The following is a 21,285-nucleotide window of genomic DNA, read 5'->3' as shown; positions in this document are numbered from 1 at the left end:
GGTTTGTTTTTGTCCCATTCGTTTGCAACTGCAGGGCCAAAAAAACAAAATGTGGCTGGAATCCACTCTCTGCTGGTGGGAAGTTGCTCCCTCAATCAATGACGTTCCAGTTGCTTCTTTCGGTTTCAGTTCATCAGCTCAACCGGACTTTTGCTTTCACAAATCAGCAGAAGAGAAAGTTGTTTTATGTTTAATGCTGAGTTTCACTGCACCAAAGAATAGTGTATGTTCAACTTTTCTTTGACATCTGCATTCATTCGTCAAACATGCAGAAATTCAAAGCACTGTTTCTTGAAAGGCAGGCATTGCTTGGATCATGTCCTCGGGCAAAGTTTACATTTTCTTTTCAAGAAGTTGTGTTTTGCTGATGGGAGAGGTTTGTCCGTAGCCTCGACGTGCCAGTATTGTGGCATTATGGCAGTGAAAAGAAAAGAGCCAAGTGTCTTTGCCTGGTGGGTGCTGGCTGAAGTAATCATGGATTCCATCGTGCAATGTTGAGCATTCTGGACTTGGACTCCAGCGATCCAAATTTAAACCTCGAATTTTGTCCCATTCGTTTGCAAATTGAGGGCAAACAAGTAAAAGGCACTTGGAATCCAATCCCTGTTGTTGGGGAGTTCGCAGCTTCAAACAGTGAGGATCGATCTCTTTTCTTCCCACCTCAAACTTTTGCGACAGTGCCTTGCAATGTTTATGCACTGATTATCCAACAAGACGAGCTGCGCTGAGCAGTGTTAAACAGAAGCAGCGACGACGGAAGCGATGGATTTGATAGTTGCTGTGTGATTGGTGAAGCATCCATACTTCGCAGAGGGGAAAGTGGTGAAGCTGAAAGTATGGATGCGAAAGGGCAGAGCCAAAATGGCAGGTTGGGATTGACCAGTGCTTGCAGTTTTGCTGATGGGAGAGGTTTGCCAGTCGCCTCGTGCAGTAAATGATGCAACGCCATGGCAATGCTGATAAAGGAACCCAGTATCTTTGAAGGGAGGGGGCCAGGTTTCTAAACGCATGGGTTCCATGGTGTAATGGTAACCAATTTGGAATTTGAATTTAATGATCCACGTTCATATCTTGGTGGAACCTCAACTTTTGTCCCATTCGTTTGCAACTTTTGGATAAACAAATAAAAGGCACCTGGAATCACATACCTGTTAGTGGGCAGGTCGCAGCCTCAATCAATGAGGATCGAGCTCCTTGTATAAATTTGACCTTTTGTTAAAGGCAAATCGTGTTCACCTGACTTGATAGAGGTTTTGAATTGGTAACGGAGAGGGTTGATGAGGGCAATGCGACTGATGTGATGTATATAAACTTTCAAAAGGCGTTGAATAAAGTGCCTTACGATCGGCTTGTCGTCAAGATTGATACCCACAGAATAAAAGGATCAGTCGCAACATGGATATAAAATTGCCTCAGTAACAGGAACCAGAGAGTAGTGATGAACGGTTGTTTTTACGGACTGGAGGAATGTGTACAGTGGTGTTCCCCATAGGTCGGTACTCGCATACTGCGTTTTTGATATTTAATAATGACTTGGAATTGGGTGTGCAGGGCACACATTTGCAGATGATACAAATCTTCGAAGTGTAGTGAACAGTGAGGAGGTTAGTGATAGACTTCAAGAGGCTTTAGATAGGCTGGTGCAATGGGCGGACACGTGGCAGGTGAAATTTAATGCAGAAAAATGCAAGGTGATACATTTCGGTGGGAAGACCGAGGAGAAGCAATATAAATTAGAGGGCTCAATTCGAAAAGGGGTACAGGAACAGAGAGATCTGGGGTAGATGTGCACAAATCGTTGAATGTGGCGAGGCAGGTTGAGAAAGCGGTTTAAAAAAACATCTGGGATCCCGGGCTTTATAAATAGAGTAATAGAGTACGAAAGCACGGAATTCATGATGAACCTTTATAAAACATTAGTTCGACAATAACTGGAATATTCTGTCCGGTTCTGGGCATCGCACTTTTGGAAAAATGTGAAGGCCTTAGAGAGGGTGCAGAAAATATGGACGAGAATGATTCCAGCGATGAGAGACGTTATTTCCGTGGATAGACTGGAGAAGCTGGGTTTGTTCTTCTTGGAACAGGGAACATTGAGAGAAGATTTGATGGAGGTATTTAAAATAATGAGGGGTGTTGGCAGAATAGATGGAGAGAAACAGTTCCTATTGGTGGAAAGGTCAACAAACAGAGGACATGGATTTCAGGTGACTGACAAAAGAACCAAAGGTGACATGAGGATAAACCTTTTTTACACAGTGAGTGGTTAGGATCCAGATTGCACTGCCAGGGGTCGTGGTGGAGGCAGATTCAATCGTGGCTTTCAAAGGAAAACCTGCCGAGGGCTATGGGGATCGGGCGAGGGAGTGGGATTGTCTGGATTGCTTTTGCATAGAGACGGCAGAATTCAATGGGCCGGATGGCCTCCTTCATGCATCAGTGCCTTGCAATATTTATTCACAGATTATCCGGCAAGACTCTGATAGGAGCTGCGCTGAGCAGAGTGAAACAGAAGCAGTGACGATGGAAGCGATTGGTTTGACGAGTAGCTGTGTGATTGGCTGAGCATCCAGACTTTTCAGAAGTGAAAGGGCGGAAGCTGAAGGTATCGATGAGAAAGGGCAGAGTCAAAGTGGCAGTTTGGAATTGTCCAGTTCTTGCAGTGTTGCTGATGGGAGAGGTTTGGCAAGTGCCTCGAGAAGTCAATGATGCAGCGACATGCTCGTGCTGAGAAAAGAGCCAAGTGTCTTTGGATGGAGTTTGCGGCTTTGATTAATGAATGGGTTCCATTTTGTAATGGTGAGCACTCCAAACTCTGAATCTCGCGATTCGAATTTCAGTAGTACCTGTTTTGTTCTTGTCCCATTTGTTTGAAACTGCAGGGCGAAAAAACAAAATGCCGCTGGAATCCACTCCCTGCTGGTGGGAAGTTGCTGCCTCAATCAATGAGGTTCCAGTTGCTTCGATCGGTTTCAGTTTATCAGCTCAACCGGACTTTTGCTTTCCCAAATCAGCAGAAGAGAAAGTTGTTTTTTGATTAATTCTGAGTTTCAATGCACCAAAGAATGATGTTTGCTGAACTTTTCTTTACAATCTGCATTCAGCAGTCAACCATGAAGAAATTCAAATCATTGTTACTTGAAAGGCAGGCATTGCTTGGATCATGTCCTCGGGCAAAGTTCACATTTTCGTTTCAAGAAGTTGCAGTTTTGCTGATGGGAGAGGTTTGCCGTTAGCCTCGAGGTGTCAGTGATGTGGCATTATGGCAGTGAAAGAAAAGAGCCAAGTGTATTTGACTGGTGGGTGCCGGCTGAAGTAATCAGTTGGATTCCATCGTGCAATGTTGAGCATTCTGGACTTGGACTCCAGCGATCCAAATTCAAATCTCGATTAAACCTCGAATTTTGTCCCATTCGTTTGCAAATTTAGGGCCAAAAAATCAAAGGCACTTGTAATCCAATCCCTGTTGGTGGTGAGTTCGCAGCCTCAATCACTGAGGATCGAGCTCTTTTCTTTTCACCCCAAACTTTATGCATCAGTGCCTTGCAATATTTATACACTGCCTATCCAACAAAACTAGCTGCGCTGAGAAGTGTGAAACAGAAGCAGCGTCGAGGGAAGCGATGGATTTGACAGTAGCTGTGTGATTAGCTGAGCATCCATACTTAGCAGAGGGGAAAGTGGTGAAGCGGAAAGTATGGATGAGAAAGGGCTGAGCCAAAGTGGCTGGTTGGGATTAACCAATGCTTGCAGTTTTGCTGACGAGAGAGGTTTGCCAGTATCTCCGAGCAGTCAACGATGCAGCGCCATGGCGATGCTGATAAAGGACCCCATTATCTTTAAAGTGAGCGGGCCGGCTTTTTTAATTAATGGGTTCCATGGTGTTATGGTGAGCGTTCTGGCTTTTGAATTCAGCTATCTGAATTCAATTCTCAGTGAACCCTCAACTTTTGACCCATTCATTTGTAACTTTTGGGTGAATAAATAAAGGGCACCTGGAATCCCATCCCTGTTGGTGGGCAGTTCGCAGCCTCAATCAATGAGGATCGAGCTCCTTTTATAGATTTGGCCTTTTGTTAAAGGCAAATCGTGTTTAACTAACTCGATAGAGTTTTTGGATGAAAGAAGGAGTCGATGCATTCATTGTCGATAAGGTGGTTTCGGACAAAAATAGCTAAATATGAAATATTATACGGATTAGCATCATTGAAAGTATATAAATCGCTCGGGCCGGATGAAATGTATCCAAGGCAGTTAAGGGAAGCAATGGAGGAAATAACAGAAGCTCTGACCTTCATTTTCAAAGCCTCTCTGGCTATAGGCGTGGTGCCGGAGGACTGGAGGACTGCTAATGTTCTATCATTGTTTAAGAAGGGTGGAAGGGATAGACCGAGTAAATGCAGGCCAATCAGCCTAACCTCGGTGGTGGACAAATTGTTGGTAAAAATTCTGAAGGACAGTATTAATCGTCATTTAGAAAGGCAAGGATTAATCAAGGACAGTCAGCATGAATTTGTTCAGGGAAGGTCGTGTCTGACGAACTTGATTGATTTTTTTTAGGATGTAACAATGCGGGTCAATGAGGGCAGCACGTTTGCTGTCGTCTAATTGGATTTTCCCAAGGCTTTGACAAGGTCCAAGATGGCAGACTGGTCAGAAATGTAAAAGCCTCTGAGATCCATGGGAAAGTGGCAAGTTGGATGGAAAATTGGCTCAGTCATGGGAATCAATGGGTGTTTTTTATTAATGGAAGGCTCTTTTCAGTGAAGTTCCATAGGGCTCAGTATTAGGTATATTGTTGTCTGTGGTATATACAGAGTTAAATGTACGGTGCATGATTAATAAGTTTGCAGATGATACTAAAATTGGCCGTGTGGTTGATAGTGAGGAAGGAAGCTACAGTCTGCGCGGAGATGTTGATAGACTGGTCAGGTGGGCAGAAAGGTAGCAAATGCAATTCATTCCGGAAAATTGTGAGGCAATGCATTTGGGGAAGGCAAACATGGCAAGGGAATACACAATAATTGGTTGGATACTGAGACGTGTAGAGGAACAGAGGGTCCTTGGACTGCATGTCCACTGAGCCCTGATGGTAGCAGGACAGGTTGATAAGGTGGTTAAGAAAGCATATAGGATACTTAAGTTTTTAGCCGAGGCATAGAATATAAGAGCAGGGAGGTTATGCTAATAATGTATTAAACACTAGTTAGTCCACATCTTGTGTACTGCGTACAGTTCTGGTGACCATATTACAGGAAATATGTATTGCACTCGGGAGGGTACAGAGGAGATTTACGAGGATCTTGCAAGGACTGGATAATTTTAGCTGTGTGGAAAGATTTGATAGGCTGAGGTTGCTTTATTTGGCATAGAGGTGGCTGATGGGAGATTTAATTGAGGTGTACAAAAATTATATGGGGCCTAGATAGGGTGGAGAGGAAGGACCTGTTTCCCTGGGCAGAGTGCTCAATAACCAGGGGAGACATATTTTTAGATGGATTGGAGGGGAGTTGAGGAGTATTTTTCACCCAGATAGGATGGGATCTGGAACTCATTGCCTGAAAGGGTAGTGGAGGCAGAAAACCTCATCGCATTTAAAACGTATTTAGATGTACAATTTAAGTGCCATAAACTACCGGGCTGCGGACCAAGAACTGGAAAGTGCGATTAGGCTGGAGAGCTCTTCTCCGGCCGAAATTTCTATCATTCGAAGATTCTATTCAATTCCTAACTTGGGAGACCAGGGAAACATCCATAGACATCTAACCAGGGAGACGCCAGAAACACTCCACAAACATAGAACTGGAGAGACCCGGGAAACACCGCACAAATTACCGAACTGGGGATACCCGTGAAAGACCCCATTAACATCTAATTGGGGAGAGTTGGGAATCACCCCACGAGCCCCAAACTGGAAGTTCCATGAAATGCCCCATAACATCTAACTAGGGAAACCGAGGGGGACACTCCACAAATATCTAACTGGGGAGACCCGGGAAACATCCCGCTGAAACCTAATGGGCAGACCCTGGAAACACAACACAAACTTTTAACTGGGGCATCCGGGAATCATCCCTCTAACATGTAACTGGAGAGACCTGTTCACTTGTCCACTTCACCATCAGGGGCTATCTGAGCGTGCTGGGGAACTGGTACGAGAGTGCCCCGGGGCTGTATCAAGAACTGGGAGGAGCGGGTTGCAAATGCCAAACATAAGCCTGGTATGTGGGGGATGCGCGTTCTCCATAACTGGCAGGGACCTGGTGATAAGGTGTGAGGGATTCGCATTGTTGCTCTTCGTGGCAAAGGTTTGGCCCATTTCCCGCCAATGTGCAGTCACAGTCACCCAAGCTTTCTTCCACTTTGTCTGGAGGTCCAAGGTAGGACGCTTCGCAGGGACACCATGTCCAAGCTCCCAGACAAAGGGGGCAAACGTGAACTCAATGCCGCTCTGATCCTGATGGCCACATTTGTGTGTGTTTGCCTCAGGATATGTGTGGAGGCCCAATACGTAAACACCAAGTGTCATAACGTGCATTGTCACCAGCTGCCCAACTCACTGAGAAGGCTGGGTCTGGCCACGCTGCCCGAGCAGACGCTGGATGCCCCATCCAATTGGACCGTCCCCCACCAGCAGGTGGAGAAGTGACTGAGGAGGAACCCTTCGACCACATGGCCGTCAGACAGTGGTCGACACGGAACGTTCTGAGTGTCCTGCAGGGAAATGAGAGAATGGATCCGATCGGGCAATTCCCCGACCAGACGGTCGATGCAATGTGGCAGAACGTCTCATCATCAGAAGTAAGGAACCGAGTGTAGCCTGGATGGTGGTGAGACGGGCCCTCTCAGTGCAGTCATTCCAACACGCACGGGATCTCAGCAACACCGCAAGCTGCCCTCGAAGCTGCGGCGCGCACGAGACCGTCGCCCACCTCCTGATGGACAGCCCATTCGTGTGGAGAGAGAAGCGTTGGTATCTGTCCCAGTTCTTCCCCAACAGCTCGGTAACACAGGACGCTGTGCTCTACGGGCTGAATCCGGGACAAAGACCAAGACAGATATCAACTGCTGCTGGAATGCCATTAACACGGTGAAGGCGGCCCTTTGGTCCGCCTGACACATGCAGGTGTTCCAGCAGAAGGAGCTGTCCATGACCGTGTGTTGCCGACTGTCACACTCCGAAGTCCACACATTGTGGGACACAATGAGGCGAGGTGCGATCTATGCACAGGCTTTATGTGAAAAGGCCACTGTGTAAGGCCACCCCACTTTGAATTGGAAAGAATGTTTCAGAAGATATGTACTTTGTATTGAATTGTAAAAATGAGATCATAGTGTGTTCGATCTGCATCACATTGTTTCGAACTACATTGATTGAAATTGTGTCTTCTTGCATTGGACTATGTGTATCTTTCAATTTCATGAAATAAAGTCAAGTTGTAAAGATAAAAAAAGAAACACCCACACACACTTAACTGGGCGACCTGGGAAACATCTAACTGGGGAGAAACGAAAACACTCCACAGACATCGAACGACCGAAATCCCCAAGATATCCCTTTAAAATCCTTGCAATGTTATTAATTTGACCTTGAACATCAATATGTATGGTCCCAAAAAGAGTAACTAATCTTATTGCAGCTTTATTGATTTACTGAATTGATCATTATTGAGGTGGGTGTAAAGTACAAGGTCACTAACCTGGGCTGTATAAATAGCAGAGACTTTGTGGAAAATGTTGGCCGAACCCTTGAGCTTTTCGTTATTTGAGTGGAACTGGTGATCATTCGATCGGTCAGTCCTGCTGGTCATGTCTGATGCCGCTCGCTGTGAATTGGATATTGCTGTGAGAGTTTTAAGGATGGAGCTTGGTGTATAGATCAGAGGGAAGTTCTCGATTTGGGAGCAGCTGCACAGATTGCCAAGGCTGAAGTAAATCGCAGCATTTAAACACATCCCATTAAAGATAATCAATCATTATTATCAGTGCCTAATACAATCACACGATCAGCACAGAGTACATTACCTGTTGATCTCTCCGCATTAATAAACCTGACACCATGAGGTAACCGTGCTGGGAATGAGGAGATCACTCCTCCAACTTACTCCAAGGCCAAATTTCATTTGAGTCTTCACAAAATTTCCTCACAGATAATATCACCGCCGGATCCTCGACCGTGGCTGAGATTCATACATTTCAGCGATGTGTAAAACAGAGATATTCGAATTTCTTACAAGGAAAATCAGGCGGGAGATTTAACAGGCTGGTCCAATATCGCCGATTTCAACACTGTTGCTGGCTGAAACTTCCCAATCTTCACTCTTCCCACTCTTCACTCTCCCCTCTCTTCACTCATCCACTTCTCTCTGATTCACACTTTTCACATTACCCCGATTCACACGTCACACTCACCCTGATTCATATTGTTCCCACTCCCTGGATTCACACCGTTCACATTCCACATGATTCACCCAGTCCACACTGTCATTATTCTCCCTGATTCACACTGTTTACAATCCCAGTGATTCACATTGTTCCCTATTTCTCTGATTCACACTGTTCCCATTTTTTTCTGATTCTCACTGTTCCCATTCTCTATGATTCATACTGTTCCACTCTCTATAATTCACACTCTTCTCACTCTCTCTGATTCACATTGTTTCCAATTACTCTGAGTCTCCGAAAACTTGTGATTTTAAAATAAAATTGTTGGACGATAACCTGGTGTTGTAAGATTCCTTACATTTGTCCACCCCAGTCCACCACCGGCATCTCCACATCACTCTCTCTGAGTCACACGATACCCACTCTCTCTGATCTCTCTGATTCACACTGTTCCCACTCTCTACGATTCACACTGTTCCCACTTTCTCTGATTCACACTGTTCCCACTCTCTCTGATTCACACTGTACCAACTCTCTCTGATTCACACTGTTCCCACTCTCTCTGATTCACACTGTTCCCACTCTCTATGATTCACACTGTTCCCACTCTCCCTGATTAACACTGTTCCCAATGACCCTGAGTCATAGTTTTCACACTCCCCCTGATTCACATTGTTCCCACTCGCCCTGTTTCACTGTTTTACACTCTCCTTGATTCACACTGTTCATACTCTCTCTGGTTCGTACAGTTCACACTCATCCTGATTCACACTGCTCACACTCCCTGTTTGACACTGTTCACACGCTCTCAGTTTCACACTGTCCACATTCTACCTCATTCGCAATGACCCCAAACCCCAAGATTCACACTCTCTCTCTTTCATACTGTTCACACTATACCTCCTTCACAGTGTTCTAAACCCCTTAGATTCGCGTTGTCCATATTCCGCTCATTCACAATGTTCACACTCACTCTGAACCATATCGTTCACACACTCTTTGATTCAAATTGTTCACACTCCCTATGACTCACAAGTGTCCCACTCCCCCTGATAGACACAGTTTGCAAAATCCCTGATTCACACTGTTCAAATTCTCTCTGATTTGCACTGTACCCACTCTCCTGATTCACTCGTTCCACTCTCTCTGATTCACACTGTTCCCAATCTCTCTGATTCACACTGTTCCCACTCACTCCGATTAACACTGTTCCCACTCTCCTTGCGTCACACAGTTCCCTCTCCCCCTGATTCACAATATTCGCACTCGCTCCGATTTATACAGTTCACACTCTCTCTGATTCACACTGTTCCCCCTTTCCCTGATTTACACTGTTCCCAATCCCACTGATTCACAATGTTCCCTCTTTCTCTGATTCACCCTGTTCCCACTTACTCTGACTCACACAGTTCCCAGTCTCCATGACTCACACTGTTCCTACTCACCCTGATTCATACTCTTACCAATCACTCCCGCTCACACAGTTCCCACTCACTGATTCACACTGTTCCCAATCACAAATTCACAATGTTCACACTCACTGATTCACACTGTTCCCACTCACTGATTCACACTGTTCCCACTCATTCCGATTCACACTGTTCCCTCTCGCTCCGATTCACACTGTTGCCACTCTCTGATTCACACAGATCACACTCACTCCGTTCACACTGTTCCCACTCACTCAGATTCACACTGTTCCCACTCTCCCTGAGTGACACCGTTCCCACTGTCTCTGATTCACAATATTCACACTCGCTGCGATTTATACACTTCACACTCTCTCTGATTCACACTGTTCCAACTCTCCCTGATTCACACTATTCCGAATTCCAGTGATTCACAATGTTCCCTCTTTCTCTCATTCACACAGTTCCCACTCTCTGACTCATACTGTTCCCACTCTCTCATTTACAATGTTCCCAATGACCCAGAGTCATACTGTTCACACTCCCCCTGATTCACATTGTTCCCACTCACCCTGATTCACGGTTTTACACTATCCTTGATTCACTCGGTTCACACTCTCTTTGTTTCACAATGTCTACATTCGACATGATTCACAAAGCCCCCAGGATCCCTGATTCACACAGATAGGTAGCTTGCTGATCCCAGTCACCCTCGATATACCCAGATATATAGGATGGTGATCCCAGTTAAAATTGAAAAAAAAACAGATACATCGGCTGTTAATTCCAGTAAAACCCGATAAACATAGGTTTCTGATCCAAGTAAACCTCCATAAAACAGATATATAGGGGGCTGAACCCAGAAACCTCCATAAAGACAGATATTTCGGCTGCTGATACCAGTTAATTCTGAAAAATTCTTCCAAATCGGCTGGTGATCCAAACAAACCCTGTTAAAACTACATATATAGGCTGGTGGTCCCAGTAATCCCCGATAAATCGAGATATATAGGCATTTGATCCAAGTAAACCATGACATACGCAGATATGAGGGAACGTGAACCCAGTGAACCCGGAAAAACTCATATATATAGACTGGTGATCCCCGTGAACACCGATACACCCAGATATATAGGCTGGTGATCACCATGAACACCGATACACCCAGATATATAGGCTGGTGATCACCGTGAACACCAATGCACCCAGATATATAGGCTGGTGATCACCATGAACACCGATACACCCAGATATATAGGTTGGCGATCACCGTGAACACCGATACACCCAGATATATAGGCTGGTGATCACCGTGAACACCGATACACCCAGATATATAGGTTGGTGATCACCATGAACACCGATACACACAGATATATGGGTGGTGTTCCCAGTATACGCCTCTAAACACATTTTTAAAGCCTGGTGATCTCAGTAAAGACTGATAAACACAGACATATAGGCTGGTGATCCCAGGAATTCCATATAGATCCATATATATAAGCCAGTGATCACAGTAAACCCTGATCAAACCCGGGTGTAAATGCTGGTGGTCACAGTAAACCCTGATGAACACAGGTATGTAGACTGGTGATCCCAATAATCACGAATAAAACAGATATATATGATGGTGATCCCAGCAAAACCTGATCCCCACAGATGGATAAGTTTGTGATCCCAGTAAAACCTAATGACCACAAATATATAAACAAGTGATCTCAGGAAACCTTGATAAACCAGGCATATAGGCTGATGATGCCAGTAAAGCCTGACATACGCCGATATATAGACCGGTGATCCCAGTAAATCACGATAAACCACGATGCGCAGGCTGGTGATCCCAGTAAATTCACATGCACTCAGAGATGTGAGCTGGTGATCGCAGTAACCCTGATAAACCCAAATATATAGGCTGGTGATCGCAGTAAATCCTGATAATCCTATATATATAGGGTGGTGATCCCAGCAAATCCTTCAATCACGCCTTAACCTTTTATATTCTTTGTAAGACAAGCCTAGTTTATGCAACCTTTCATCATAACTAAACCCTTGTAGCCCTTTTAACATTCGAATCTGCGCTACACTCCTTCCAAGGCCAATATATCCTTTCTAAGCTGCGGTGCCCAGAACTGTACACAGTGCTCCATAGGTGGTCCAACAAGGGCTTTGATTAGCTGGAGCAAAACTTCCTTCTCTTTCTATTCTAGCCCCTAGTTATAAAGGATAACATTCCTTTAAAAGATTTGATTATTTTTTCACCTAACCACTACCTTTTAGTGATCTGTGTTCATGGACTCCTAAATCTCTTTGGACCTCCACTGTTCATAGCTTCTGGCCATTCAACAAAATCTCAGAACTATCCTTTTTTAGGCCAAAATGGATCAAACATTTATGTGCGTTGAGATCCATCTGCCACAATTTTACCCACTCACTTAATCTATAAACGTCTCTTTGTAATTTTATGCTCGCATCTTCAGTACTTACTATGCAACCTATCTTTGTCTCATCAGCAAACTTAGATATATGGCTCCATATTATGTTATCTAAATCATTAATGCATTTAGTGAGTAGTTCATGCCTCAGCACATATTCTTGTGAGACACCACTGATCCAATACATACCAATTCGAGTTCATTCTCGTTATCACAACTCTGTGTCTTCTACCGCCTAAACAATCTCCTAATCAGGTCAATAATTTGCATTCAATTGCATGAGGTTCAATTTTATTTAACAATCTCTCCTGTTGAACGATATCGAATGCCTTCTGAAATCAACTACTGTAATTACTTCCTCAAAAATTGAAATAGGTTCATTAGATATGACCTACACTTTACAAATCCATGTTGGCTCTCTGTAATCAGGTCAAATTTCTCAAGAAACTCAGTCACAATTGCCTTAATTATAGATTCCAATAACTTCCACACAACCGATGTTAGATTAACAGTTGTATAATTTCCCAGTTTTTCTCTCTCACCTTTCTTAAATAATGGAGTCACATTTGTCATTTTTCAATCTGAACGGACAATTCCTGAATCGAGAGCGCTTTCGAAGAATATGGCTAAAACATCTTCCATTTTCCTCAATTACTTCCTTTAAAACGCTGTGGTGGAAAACATCATACCCCAGGGTTTTGACCGTACTTTCGTGCCAATGGGCTGGATGTTGCTGTGAGTGGTAAACGAAAGGCACCAGCTGTTCGTTAGAATTGCACTTGTCCATAGATTTTCTATGAGCTTTTACACGGCAAGCTGATGAAAATTCGAAAGCCGACCTATGTGAACGGGGCAAGCTGCTTTGTACTTCCTTAACAAATCACAATGAAGCATTGTTAATAACTGAGCAGTCAGAACCAGGAAGTATAAGTTAGAATAATGAATTGAATGTTAAATCAGGCAACGAAAGCAAAATCAAGAGACGGCAAAACGTTTGTATTATGAGACAGATATAAAAGAGGCTATAAGAAAAAATGGAAAATAATTCATTTAATTATTGCTTTAACATCCAACAACAATTAAAATCTGAAGTAAATATACTCCACCCTTTTAAAAGTTAAATTTCAGTGCCAGAGAGGTTGTTTGGCAGTAATTGAGACATTACACGCCGTTAAAACGATACTTAGACTTCAACTGACGACTTATTTTTTGTTGGCGAGATAAGTTTGTAGCTGCGACCTCAGTACAGGAACTTCACGTGGTTCAATATATTTGAACGGGGAGCCAATCGGCGAGAAACAGTTGGGCGAAGAATCACATTTTGGAGTGGAGCTTCTGCATTTGCGCTTTTAACTGCGCATGTGCACTCGCAAGCAGTCGCTTTCCAATTTGCACAGAAATAACGCTGAGCGCTGTAAGCCTTAGCGATATGTATATGCCAGAATCCGGCCGATTATTTTTTCTAATATTGTTTTCTTGCTTAGCTTAACTTTAGTGAGTTCCAGTCATTGATTCATTATTAGTTTCCCTGGAATGTCATCAATATTATCCCCTTCCTCTCAAGGAATTATTGAACAAGTCTGCCATTTGCTTAATTTCATTTATTTTCCATCTCATCTAATTAATTTGACCATCATTGCGAGAGGATATTTCACTCCATTCTTCAACTCCTCTCTGAATTTCCTTTGGGTCACTGCATAAATAAAAGTGTTCGTGCAGCAACTCAGGAGCTGGAGCATGAAGCCGATTTCTGTTACAAATGTGGGCAGTGGTACAGGATATCCCAAATAATCCAATCGTCTCAGCATAGAACAAGTAGTGAACACCACCCACAAAAGGATGAAATTCCCCGATATAACAAATAGTACAACGATCGATTTCCTTCGGTTCTCCATCTCTGGGTCACTGGAACTCTCCCCACTGCTCGGACCCCGGATTCTCCTGCGGGCTCTGCTGGCCACTAAAATGTGTCTGACCGTTAATACATTTAACAGTACAATCAAAAGAAATGGAATAAATGGCGTTAACACATAATGCATTAATTCAATGACCGTCCAGACCAGCGAAAGAGCTACACCGGGTGACACGGTGCAAAACCAGGGACTATTAGAAAGCCAATACTTATTTGTATACAGAAAATACCATAAAATGTTCTTCAAGCCGCTCAGCACAGTCACTGTTCCGAGAACCACAGCCGCCGTCTTCTCGGTGCAATATTTAGTTTTCAGCTTCTGACAACAAATAGCCACAAATCGATCAAAGGTGAAAGTGACCGTGTACCAGACTGAACAGTCTGTGGCTGCATAAAGCAGGATGGCGTGGATATTACAAACTCTAATAACACGCAGGAAATTAAATTGATCTCGATAAACAATTGGAATCTGCCTCAATATCAGATCTACGATAACTACCAGTAGATCCGCCGCTGCCATCGCCACCAGGTAGCGAGTGACACATTTGGAGAGACCGCACTTTCCCCGAGACAGGATCACAATCGTCACCACGTTAACTGTAAGCAAGACGAAAATAGGAAAATGAGTCAACAGTCTACGGGAAAAACGCTAATTTAATGAGTTTCCGGTGAAATAACGGAGCAGCTTATAGAACAGGAGCATTAATGTTCATCACAATAACCTGAAGTGCGCCCAACAATTTGCAGCATGGCTTTGCGTCCAGTTTTGGAATCTGATTATTTTAACTGTGACAGGTTGTCCTGGAGATAGGATTTGTAATCAGTGTAATGAATAGGCAAATAAGTGAAGCAACGCGAAAAAAATAATTAAGGTTAAAAACAGAAACTGACTTTAGAATGAATACAAAAGCAACGAATCGGAAAATGAAAGACTCACTTGCACCTGAGCCAGCGGGAAAAGAGAAGGTGTGACTTTTGCGGGTTTGAATTGCAGCATCTGCAAGTTAGCTGTTGGAGTGATACAAGTGACTTCAATGTCCCGAGGTGGGGACGGGATAAAAGAGCCCTGGGAGGAAGAGGAATGATGGAATCGCTGAAGCCCTTTGAATGGAATAGTGAGCTAACAACACCCATAGTCTGTGCTCATACATTTACTGTGGTCACTTGTTCAAGGCATTAAGAGCATCTGAACAATGGCACAATTAAAAACCCTCCCATCCAATGTTTGTAATGTATAGAAGAGAAAGAAATATTGGAATATAGGAATTGCTGGATGACAAAAGATCAAGGTCCATCAAGTTCGCCTTCTACCTTCCTGGTAGTGGCACGATACAAGGATAATGGAGTTAGTGACTAATCATATCAATTAATATCTATCAGTTAAACTACAACAGACACAGACATGAGGTGAGGAAAGCCCCAGTGTTGGAAACTTTTGTGAACCAGAAAACAAAAATCACCTTTTGCCTGGCAACCGCATTAAACTTACCACAATCATGTCTCATATTACGCATCTACTGTACCCAAAATGTTATTTCCTGGAAGAAATCTAGTTAATTTACGTCTGAATAAATCAATACGAACTGCTTCCACCGTTTCCCGAAGAAACCTGTTCCATAGATTTGCCACTGAAACACAGAAATATTATTTCTGCTGCTTACCTTTGAATCCCCCCTGCCCGCTACCCGCCCACATTCACTTGCAGGCTGCCCCCTCTGGTTCCACTGTTCTGAACAAGGTGAAACAGAAACAGACTGTCGTGGTCCACATTATCTAGCCTAGAGATAATTATGCCACTTTTCTGCTCCTGGTCTAAAATATTATGTATTTCAATTCCTGTTTGTTTTATATAATAGAAGTGAGAGCTAATCTGATACTCTGCTCCCTGATTCCCAATGGTCAATCATTGGGTGAACGGAGTTACAGTCACGCTAATCTCCATGCTCGGTAATTGGATATTCAGGGTCATGTGTGATGCTCCACATCAAAAATACAAAGGTAGAAAATTATAATATAATGTAGTTACTTTTGCAGGCAAATTTTCTAATTACATTACAATCAACGCTTTTGCTTTAAACAGTGGAATGATAATGACTGGCAATATACGACATCAATCTGCGATTTCAAATTGACCTGAATTCTAGTCAAATAATGAAAATCGTCGTCTTTTCCTTCGGTTTTCTGAATTTAATAAGCTTCCAACTCACACAGGGAATAAGACACGATAAAATATCGAGTGAGTTCGATAACAGAACACGCCCCTTGCAATGATTGCGGCTCTCGATCAGAGACGAAGAACTGTACAAGCCAGGCACGGGATTAGATTATTAAAACAGATTAATTATTAGAAATGAAACCATGAAATGATCGGAATAAAAATAAACAATAGCTTACCATTCTAAATTAAAATTCAGAAGCAGTGAGACCATCGTCGAACATGAAGCGGTGGAAAGCGAGAGAGTTGAACCAGATTGGACCAGGAATGCATTTGTCATTCATCTGGTAGGACTGATTTGTACAAATACATAACTAAATATAAACCCGCCGAAATTGCAGAAGTGTGAATGCATAAAACCTTTCTCAAATGACTCTCGGACTGAAAGCAGAATGCATACTTTCAATGAAGAGAATGATCTCGTCACATAAGAGCGTCGGAAATGTTAATAATAATGACCACTAAGGACACACTTTTCATAGAACTGACACCAATGAATGGGCCATTATCAAACACACATAAGAGCAATGGAAAGTAAGAAAGAAAGAATTGCATTTTGATAGCGCCTTTCACAACCTTAGGACGTTCCAAAGTGCTTCACAACCAATGTCGTTTGCAGTGTAGTCACGATTGTAATGTCGGAAGAGTAATAAAATAAAGTGCTGGACAGGGGGAATAAAAAGCCGCGAACAGATAAACTCGGCCTCCTGAAGTACCAGGTGCAGATAGGAACTTACCCGGGACACCGAACGCAGCCAGGATGGGGTAGTAAATCGTTTGTATGTCATTAAGCGCCCATAGAATTTTGAGCTTGATCAGAAAACTAAGAGACATTATTTCCCCTTCGGTAAGAAGCGATGTTTCGATGGTTGGTCCTGATGCTGGCAGCAATTCTCCGATTGACACATTGAGTGGAGTTTGCTTAATTATAGCACAGCGAATTCAACCGGTCAGAAAATCAGGTCCCGTGCTGACTGGGTTTAATTACAGTCACTGAACAAACAGATGAAGTCAACAACTCTCACTCCAAGATCTCTCACAAGAACAACGGAATTTCCAATTCAGATAAAGCCCCGGAGACCAGGTTAAATGCTGCACCTTCATACACGCATACAAGTACCACAATAAGTTGTATTGGCCACAATTAGTGTGGAAGTGGGATTGGGTCGCTGATAGGATATGGGCGGCAGAGTTTCGCATGATCAGAATTTCACGGATGGTAGAGGATGGAAGCCGATCAGAAAAATATTGGAATATTCGATTATGGAGGTGAAATGAAAAAAATACCGATCCGGCAGCTTTCTGGGTATGTTACAGGACGAGTAATCTCGAGATCCTGGAATAATAATCCGGAGACATAAATTCAAATATCGCCACGGCAGCTGGGGAATTTAAATTCTGTTAATTAAATAAAATCTGGAATTAAAAAATAGAATCATAGAAAATTTACGGCACAGAGGGAGACCATTCGGCCCATCGTGTCCGCGCTGGCTGAGAAACGAGGAACCTAGCCGAATCCCATTTTCCCACATTTGGTCCGTAGCCCTGCAGTTCACGGCTCTTCAGGTGCAAATCTATATATATTTAAATGAGTTGAGCGTTTCTGCCTCTGCCACCCTCTCAGGCAGTAAGTTCCAGGCCCCCACCACCATCTGCGGGGAAATTGTTTTCCTAATTTCCGCTCTAATCCTTCTAACAATCAATTGAAAACTATGCCCCCTGGTTATTGACCCCACCACTAAGGGAAATAGGTCCTTCCCATCCAATTTATCTCGGCCCCTCATAATTTTGTACACCTCAAACAAATCAACCCTCAAGCTCTTCTGTTCCAATGAACGTAACGCCAGCCTATCCAATCGGCCATCACAGCTAAAATTCTCCATTCCTGGAAACATCCACTTACATCTCCTCTGCACCCTCTCTGGTGCAATTACATCCTTCCTGTAATGTGGTGACCAGAACTGCTGAGGTCTTCCAATTGTTTTATCCAGTTCCAACACAACATCCCTTCTTTGATGTTGTATTCCTCTGCCTGTAAAGGAAAGCAATCTACATGCCTTCTTAACCACTTCATCTTCCTGCCCTGCTACCTTCAGGGATCTGTGGACATCCACTCCAAGACACTTCCTCGACACCTCTCAGTATCCTCCCATTTATTGTGTATTCCCTTGCCTGGTTAGGTCTCGCCAAATGCATTACCTCACACTTCTCTGGATTGAACTTCATTTATCACTTTTCTGCACATCTGACCAGTCCATTGATATCTTCCTGCAGTCTACAGCTTTCCTCCTCACTATCATCCACACGACCTATCTTTGTGTCTTCCGCAAATTTCCTAATCATGCCCCTAAGACCAAATCGTTCATGTATAACACAAATAACAAAGGACCCAGTATGGAGCCCTGTGGCACCCCACTGGAAAGAGAGTTCCAGTCGCAAAATCACCTTTCCAAAAATACCCTTTGCTTCCTGCCACTGAGCCAATTTTGGATCCAATTTGCCACATTCCCTTGGATACCATGGGCCTTTACTTTTTTCACCAATCTGCCACGTGGGACCTTTCTCAAAGGCCTTGCTAAAATCTATGTAGACTGCATCAAATGAACTATCCTTATCGATCCTCCTTGTCAACTTCTCGAAAAATGCAATCAGTTTCGTCAGACCAGACCTCCCCTTAACACATACAAGTTGATTACTCCATGCCTTTCTAAGTGACAGTTTATCCTCTCCTTCAGACTTGATTCCAATAATTTTTCCACCATCGAGGTTAGGCTGACTGGCCTGTAATTACATGGTCTATGCTTCACTCCCTTTTTGAACAACGGTACAACGTTAGCAGTCCTCCAATCCTCCGGCACTACGCTTTTATCCAGTGAAGTTTGGAGAATAATTGTTAAAGCCTCCGCTCTTTCCTCCCAGGCTTCATTTCACAGCCTGCGATACATTTCATCTGGCTCTGGTGATTTATCCACTTTCAAAGATGCTAATCCCCTTAATTCTTTCTCTCTCAGTATGTTTATCCCATAGCTAGTATTTGCGGATGACGCAAATGTTTATCCCAGAACGTCTATCAGTAATGGTGACCATGAAACTACCGGTTTGTTGTAAAAACCTATCTGGTTCATTAATGTCCTTTCGGGGAGGAAACGTGCTGTCCTTACCTGGTCTGTGGCATTATTTGACTCCAGACCCACAGCATTGTGGTTGATCCTTAACTGTCCTCTGAAATGGACCAGCAAGCCGCTCAGTTGTACAATTCCGGTAAAAATGTCATAATAAGATTAAAACCGGACGGACCACCCAACGTCGGATCACTAGTCACCTGACACGACAAACGCAAAGGCAAACCAAGCCCAGTGGACCCTGCAAAGACATCCTCACTAATATCTGGAGGCTTGTGCCAAAATTGGGAATGCTGTCCCGCAGACTAGCCAAGCAACAGCTTGACATAGCCATACTCACACAATCATACCTATCAGCCAACGTCTCAGATATCTCCATCACCATCCCAGGGTTTATCCTGTCCCACCAGTCGGTCAGACCCACCCAGAGCGGGAGACACAATGGCAGACAGTCAGGATGCAGCGGTCGTGGGGCGACCTCAACTTTGACTCCGACCCCATGATGTTATATGGCATCAGGTCAAGCATTGGCATGGATACCTCCTGCTGATTACCAACTCCCGCCCTCCCACAGCTGATGAATCAGTACTCCTCTATGTTGAGCACCACTTAAAGGAAGCACTGACGGTAGCAAGGGCACAGCATATACTCTGGGTGGGGGGTTTCAATGTCCATCACCAAAAGTGAATCGGTAGCACTACTGCTGACGGGGCTGGCCGAGTCCTGAAGGACACAGTTGCCAGACTGGGCCTGTGGCAGGTGGTGAGCGAACCAACACGAGGGAAAAACATACTTGACCACATCCTCATCAATCCACTTGTCGCAGATGCATCTGTCCATGACAGTATTGGTAGGAGTGGCCACCGCATAGTCCTCGTGGAGACGAAATGCCGTCTTCACACTGAGGACACCGACCATCGAGCATAACCACCGTGCTGCATGGGATAGATTCAGAACAGATCTCGCAGCTCAAAACTCCGCACCCATGGGGCGCTGTGGGCCATCAGCAGCAGCAGAATTGTATTCCACCACAATCTGTAAACTCATGGCCCGGCATATCCCTCACTCTACCATTACCAGCAAGTATGGGGATCCGCCCTATTTCAATGAGGACTGTAGTAGATCATGCCAGAAACAGCATCAGGCGTACCTAAACATGAGGTGCCAACCTGGTGAAACTACAACACGGGACTACCTGAATGCTAAACAGTGGAAACAGCATGCTATAAATAGACCTTAGCGACTCCACAACAAACGGATCAGATCAAAGCTCTGCAGTCCTGTCACATACAATCGTGAATGGTGGTGCTCAATTTAACAACTAATATCAGGACGAGGCTCCGTGAAATTCCCCATCCTCAATGTTGGCAGAGTCCAGCACGTGAGTGCAAAACACAAGGCTGAAGGGTTTGCAACCATCTTCAGCCAGAAGTGCCGATTGGATGATCTAGCTCGGCCCCCTCTCGAGATCCATACCATCACAGAGGCCAGTCTTCAGCCAATTCGATTCACTCCACGTGATATCAAGAAACGGCTAAGTGCACTGGATACAGCAAAGTCCATGGGCTCCGACAACATCCCGGCTACAAGGCTGAAGATTTGTGCTCCAGAACTTGCCACGCCTCGAGCCAAGCTGTTCCAGTACAGCTACAACACTGGCATCTACCCGACAATGTGGAAAATTTCCCAGATATGTACTGTCCACAAAAAGCAGGACAAATCCAATCCGACCAATTACCGCTCCATCAGTCTACTCTCAATCATCGGCAAAGTGATGGAAGATGTCGTCGACAGTGCTATCAAGCGGCAG

The 21,285-nt window shown here is 44.1% G+C and overlaps 1 protein-coding gene across 1 annotated transcript; it reads right to left on the bottom strand.

The window, feature by feature from the left end:
- Positions 1 to 13,890: 13,890 nt before the first annotated feature.
- Positions 13,891 to 17,187, bottom strand: LOC137302333 (probable G-protein coupled receptor 139; the record flags this gene model as incomplete). The annotated part of the gene is made up of 2 exons (XM_067971968.1): positions 17,091 to 17,187; positions 13,891 to 14,735 (listed from the first exon to the last, which is right to left on the bottom strand). Coding segments are annotated over exons 1-2 (942 nt in total), but the record flags the coding sequence as incomplete, so codon positions are not given.
- Between the last annotated feature and the right edge of the window lie 4,098 nt (positions 17,188 to 21,285).

Source organism: Heptranchias perlo, chromosome 35 (assembly GCF_035084215.1).
Source record: "Heptranchias perlo isolate sHepPer1 chromosome 35, sHepPer1.hap1, whole genome shotgun sequence".
NCBI lineage: Eukaryota > Metazoa > Chordata > Chondrichthyes > Hexanchiformes > Hexanchidae > Heptranchias > Heptranchias perlo.
This window is presented reverse-complemented; position numbering and strand designations above follow the sequence as displayed.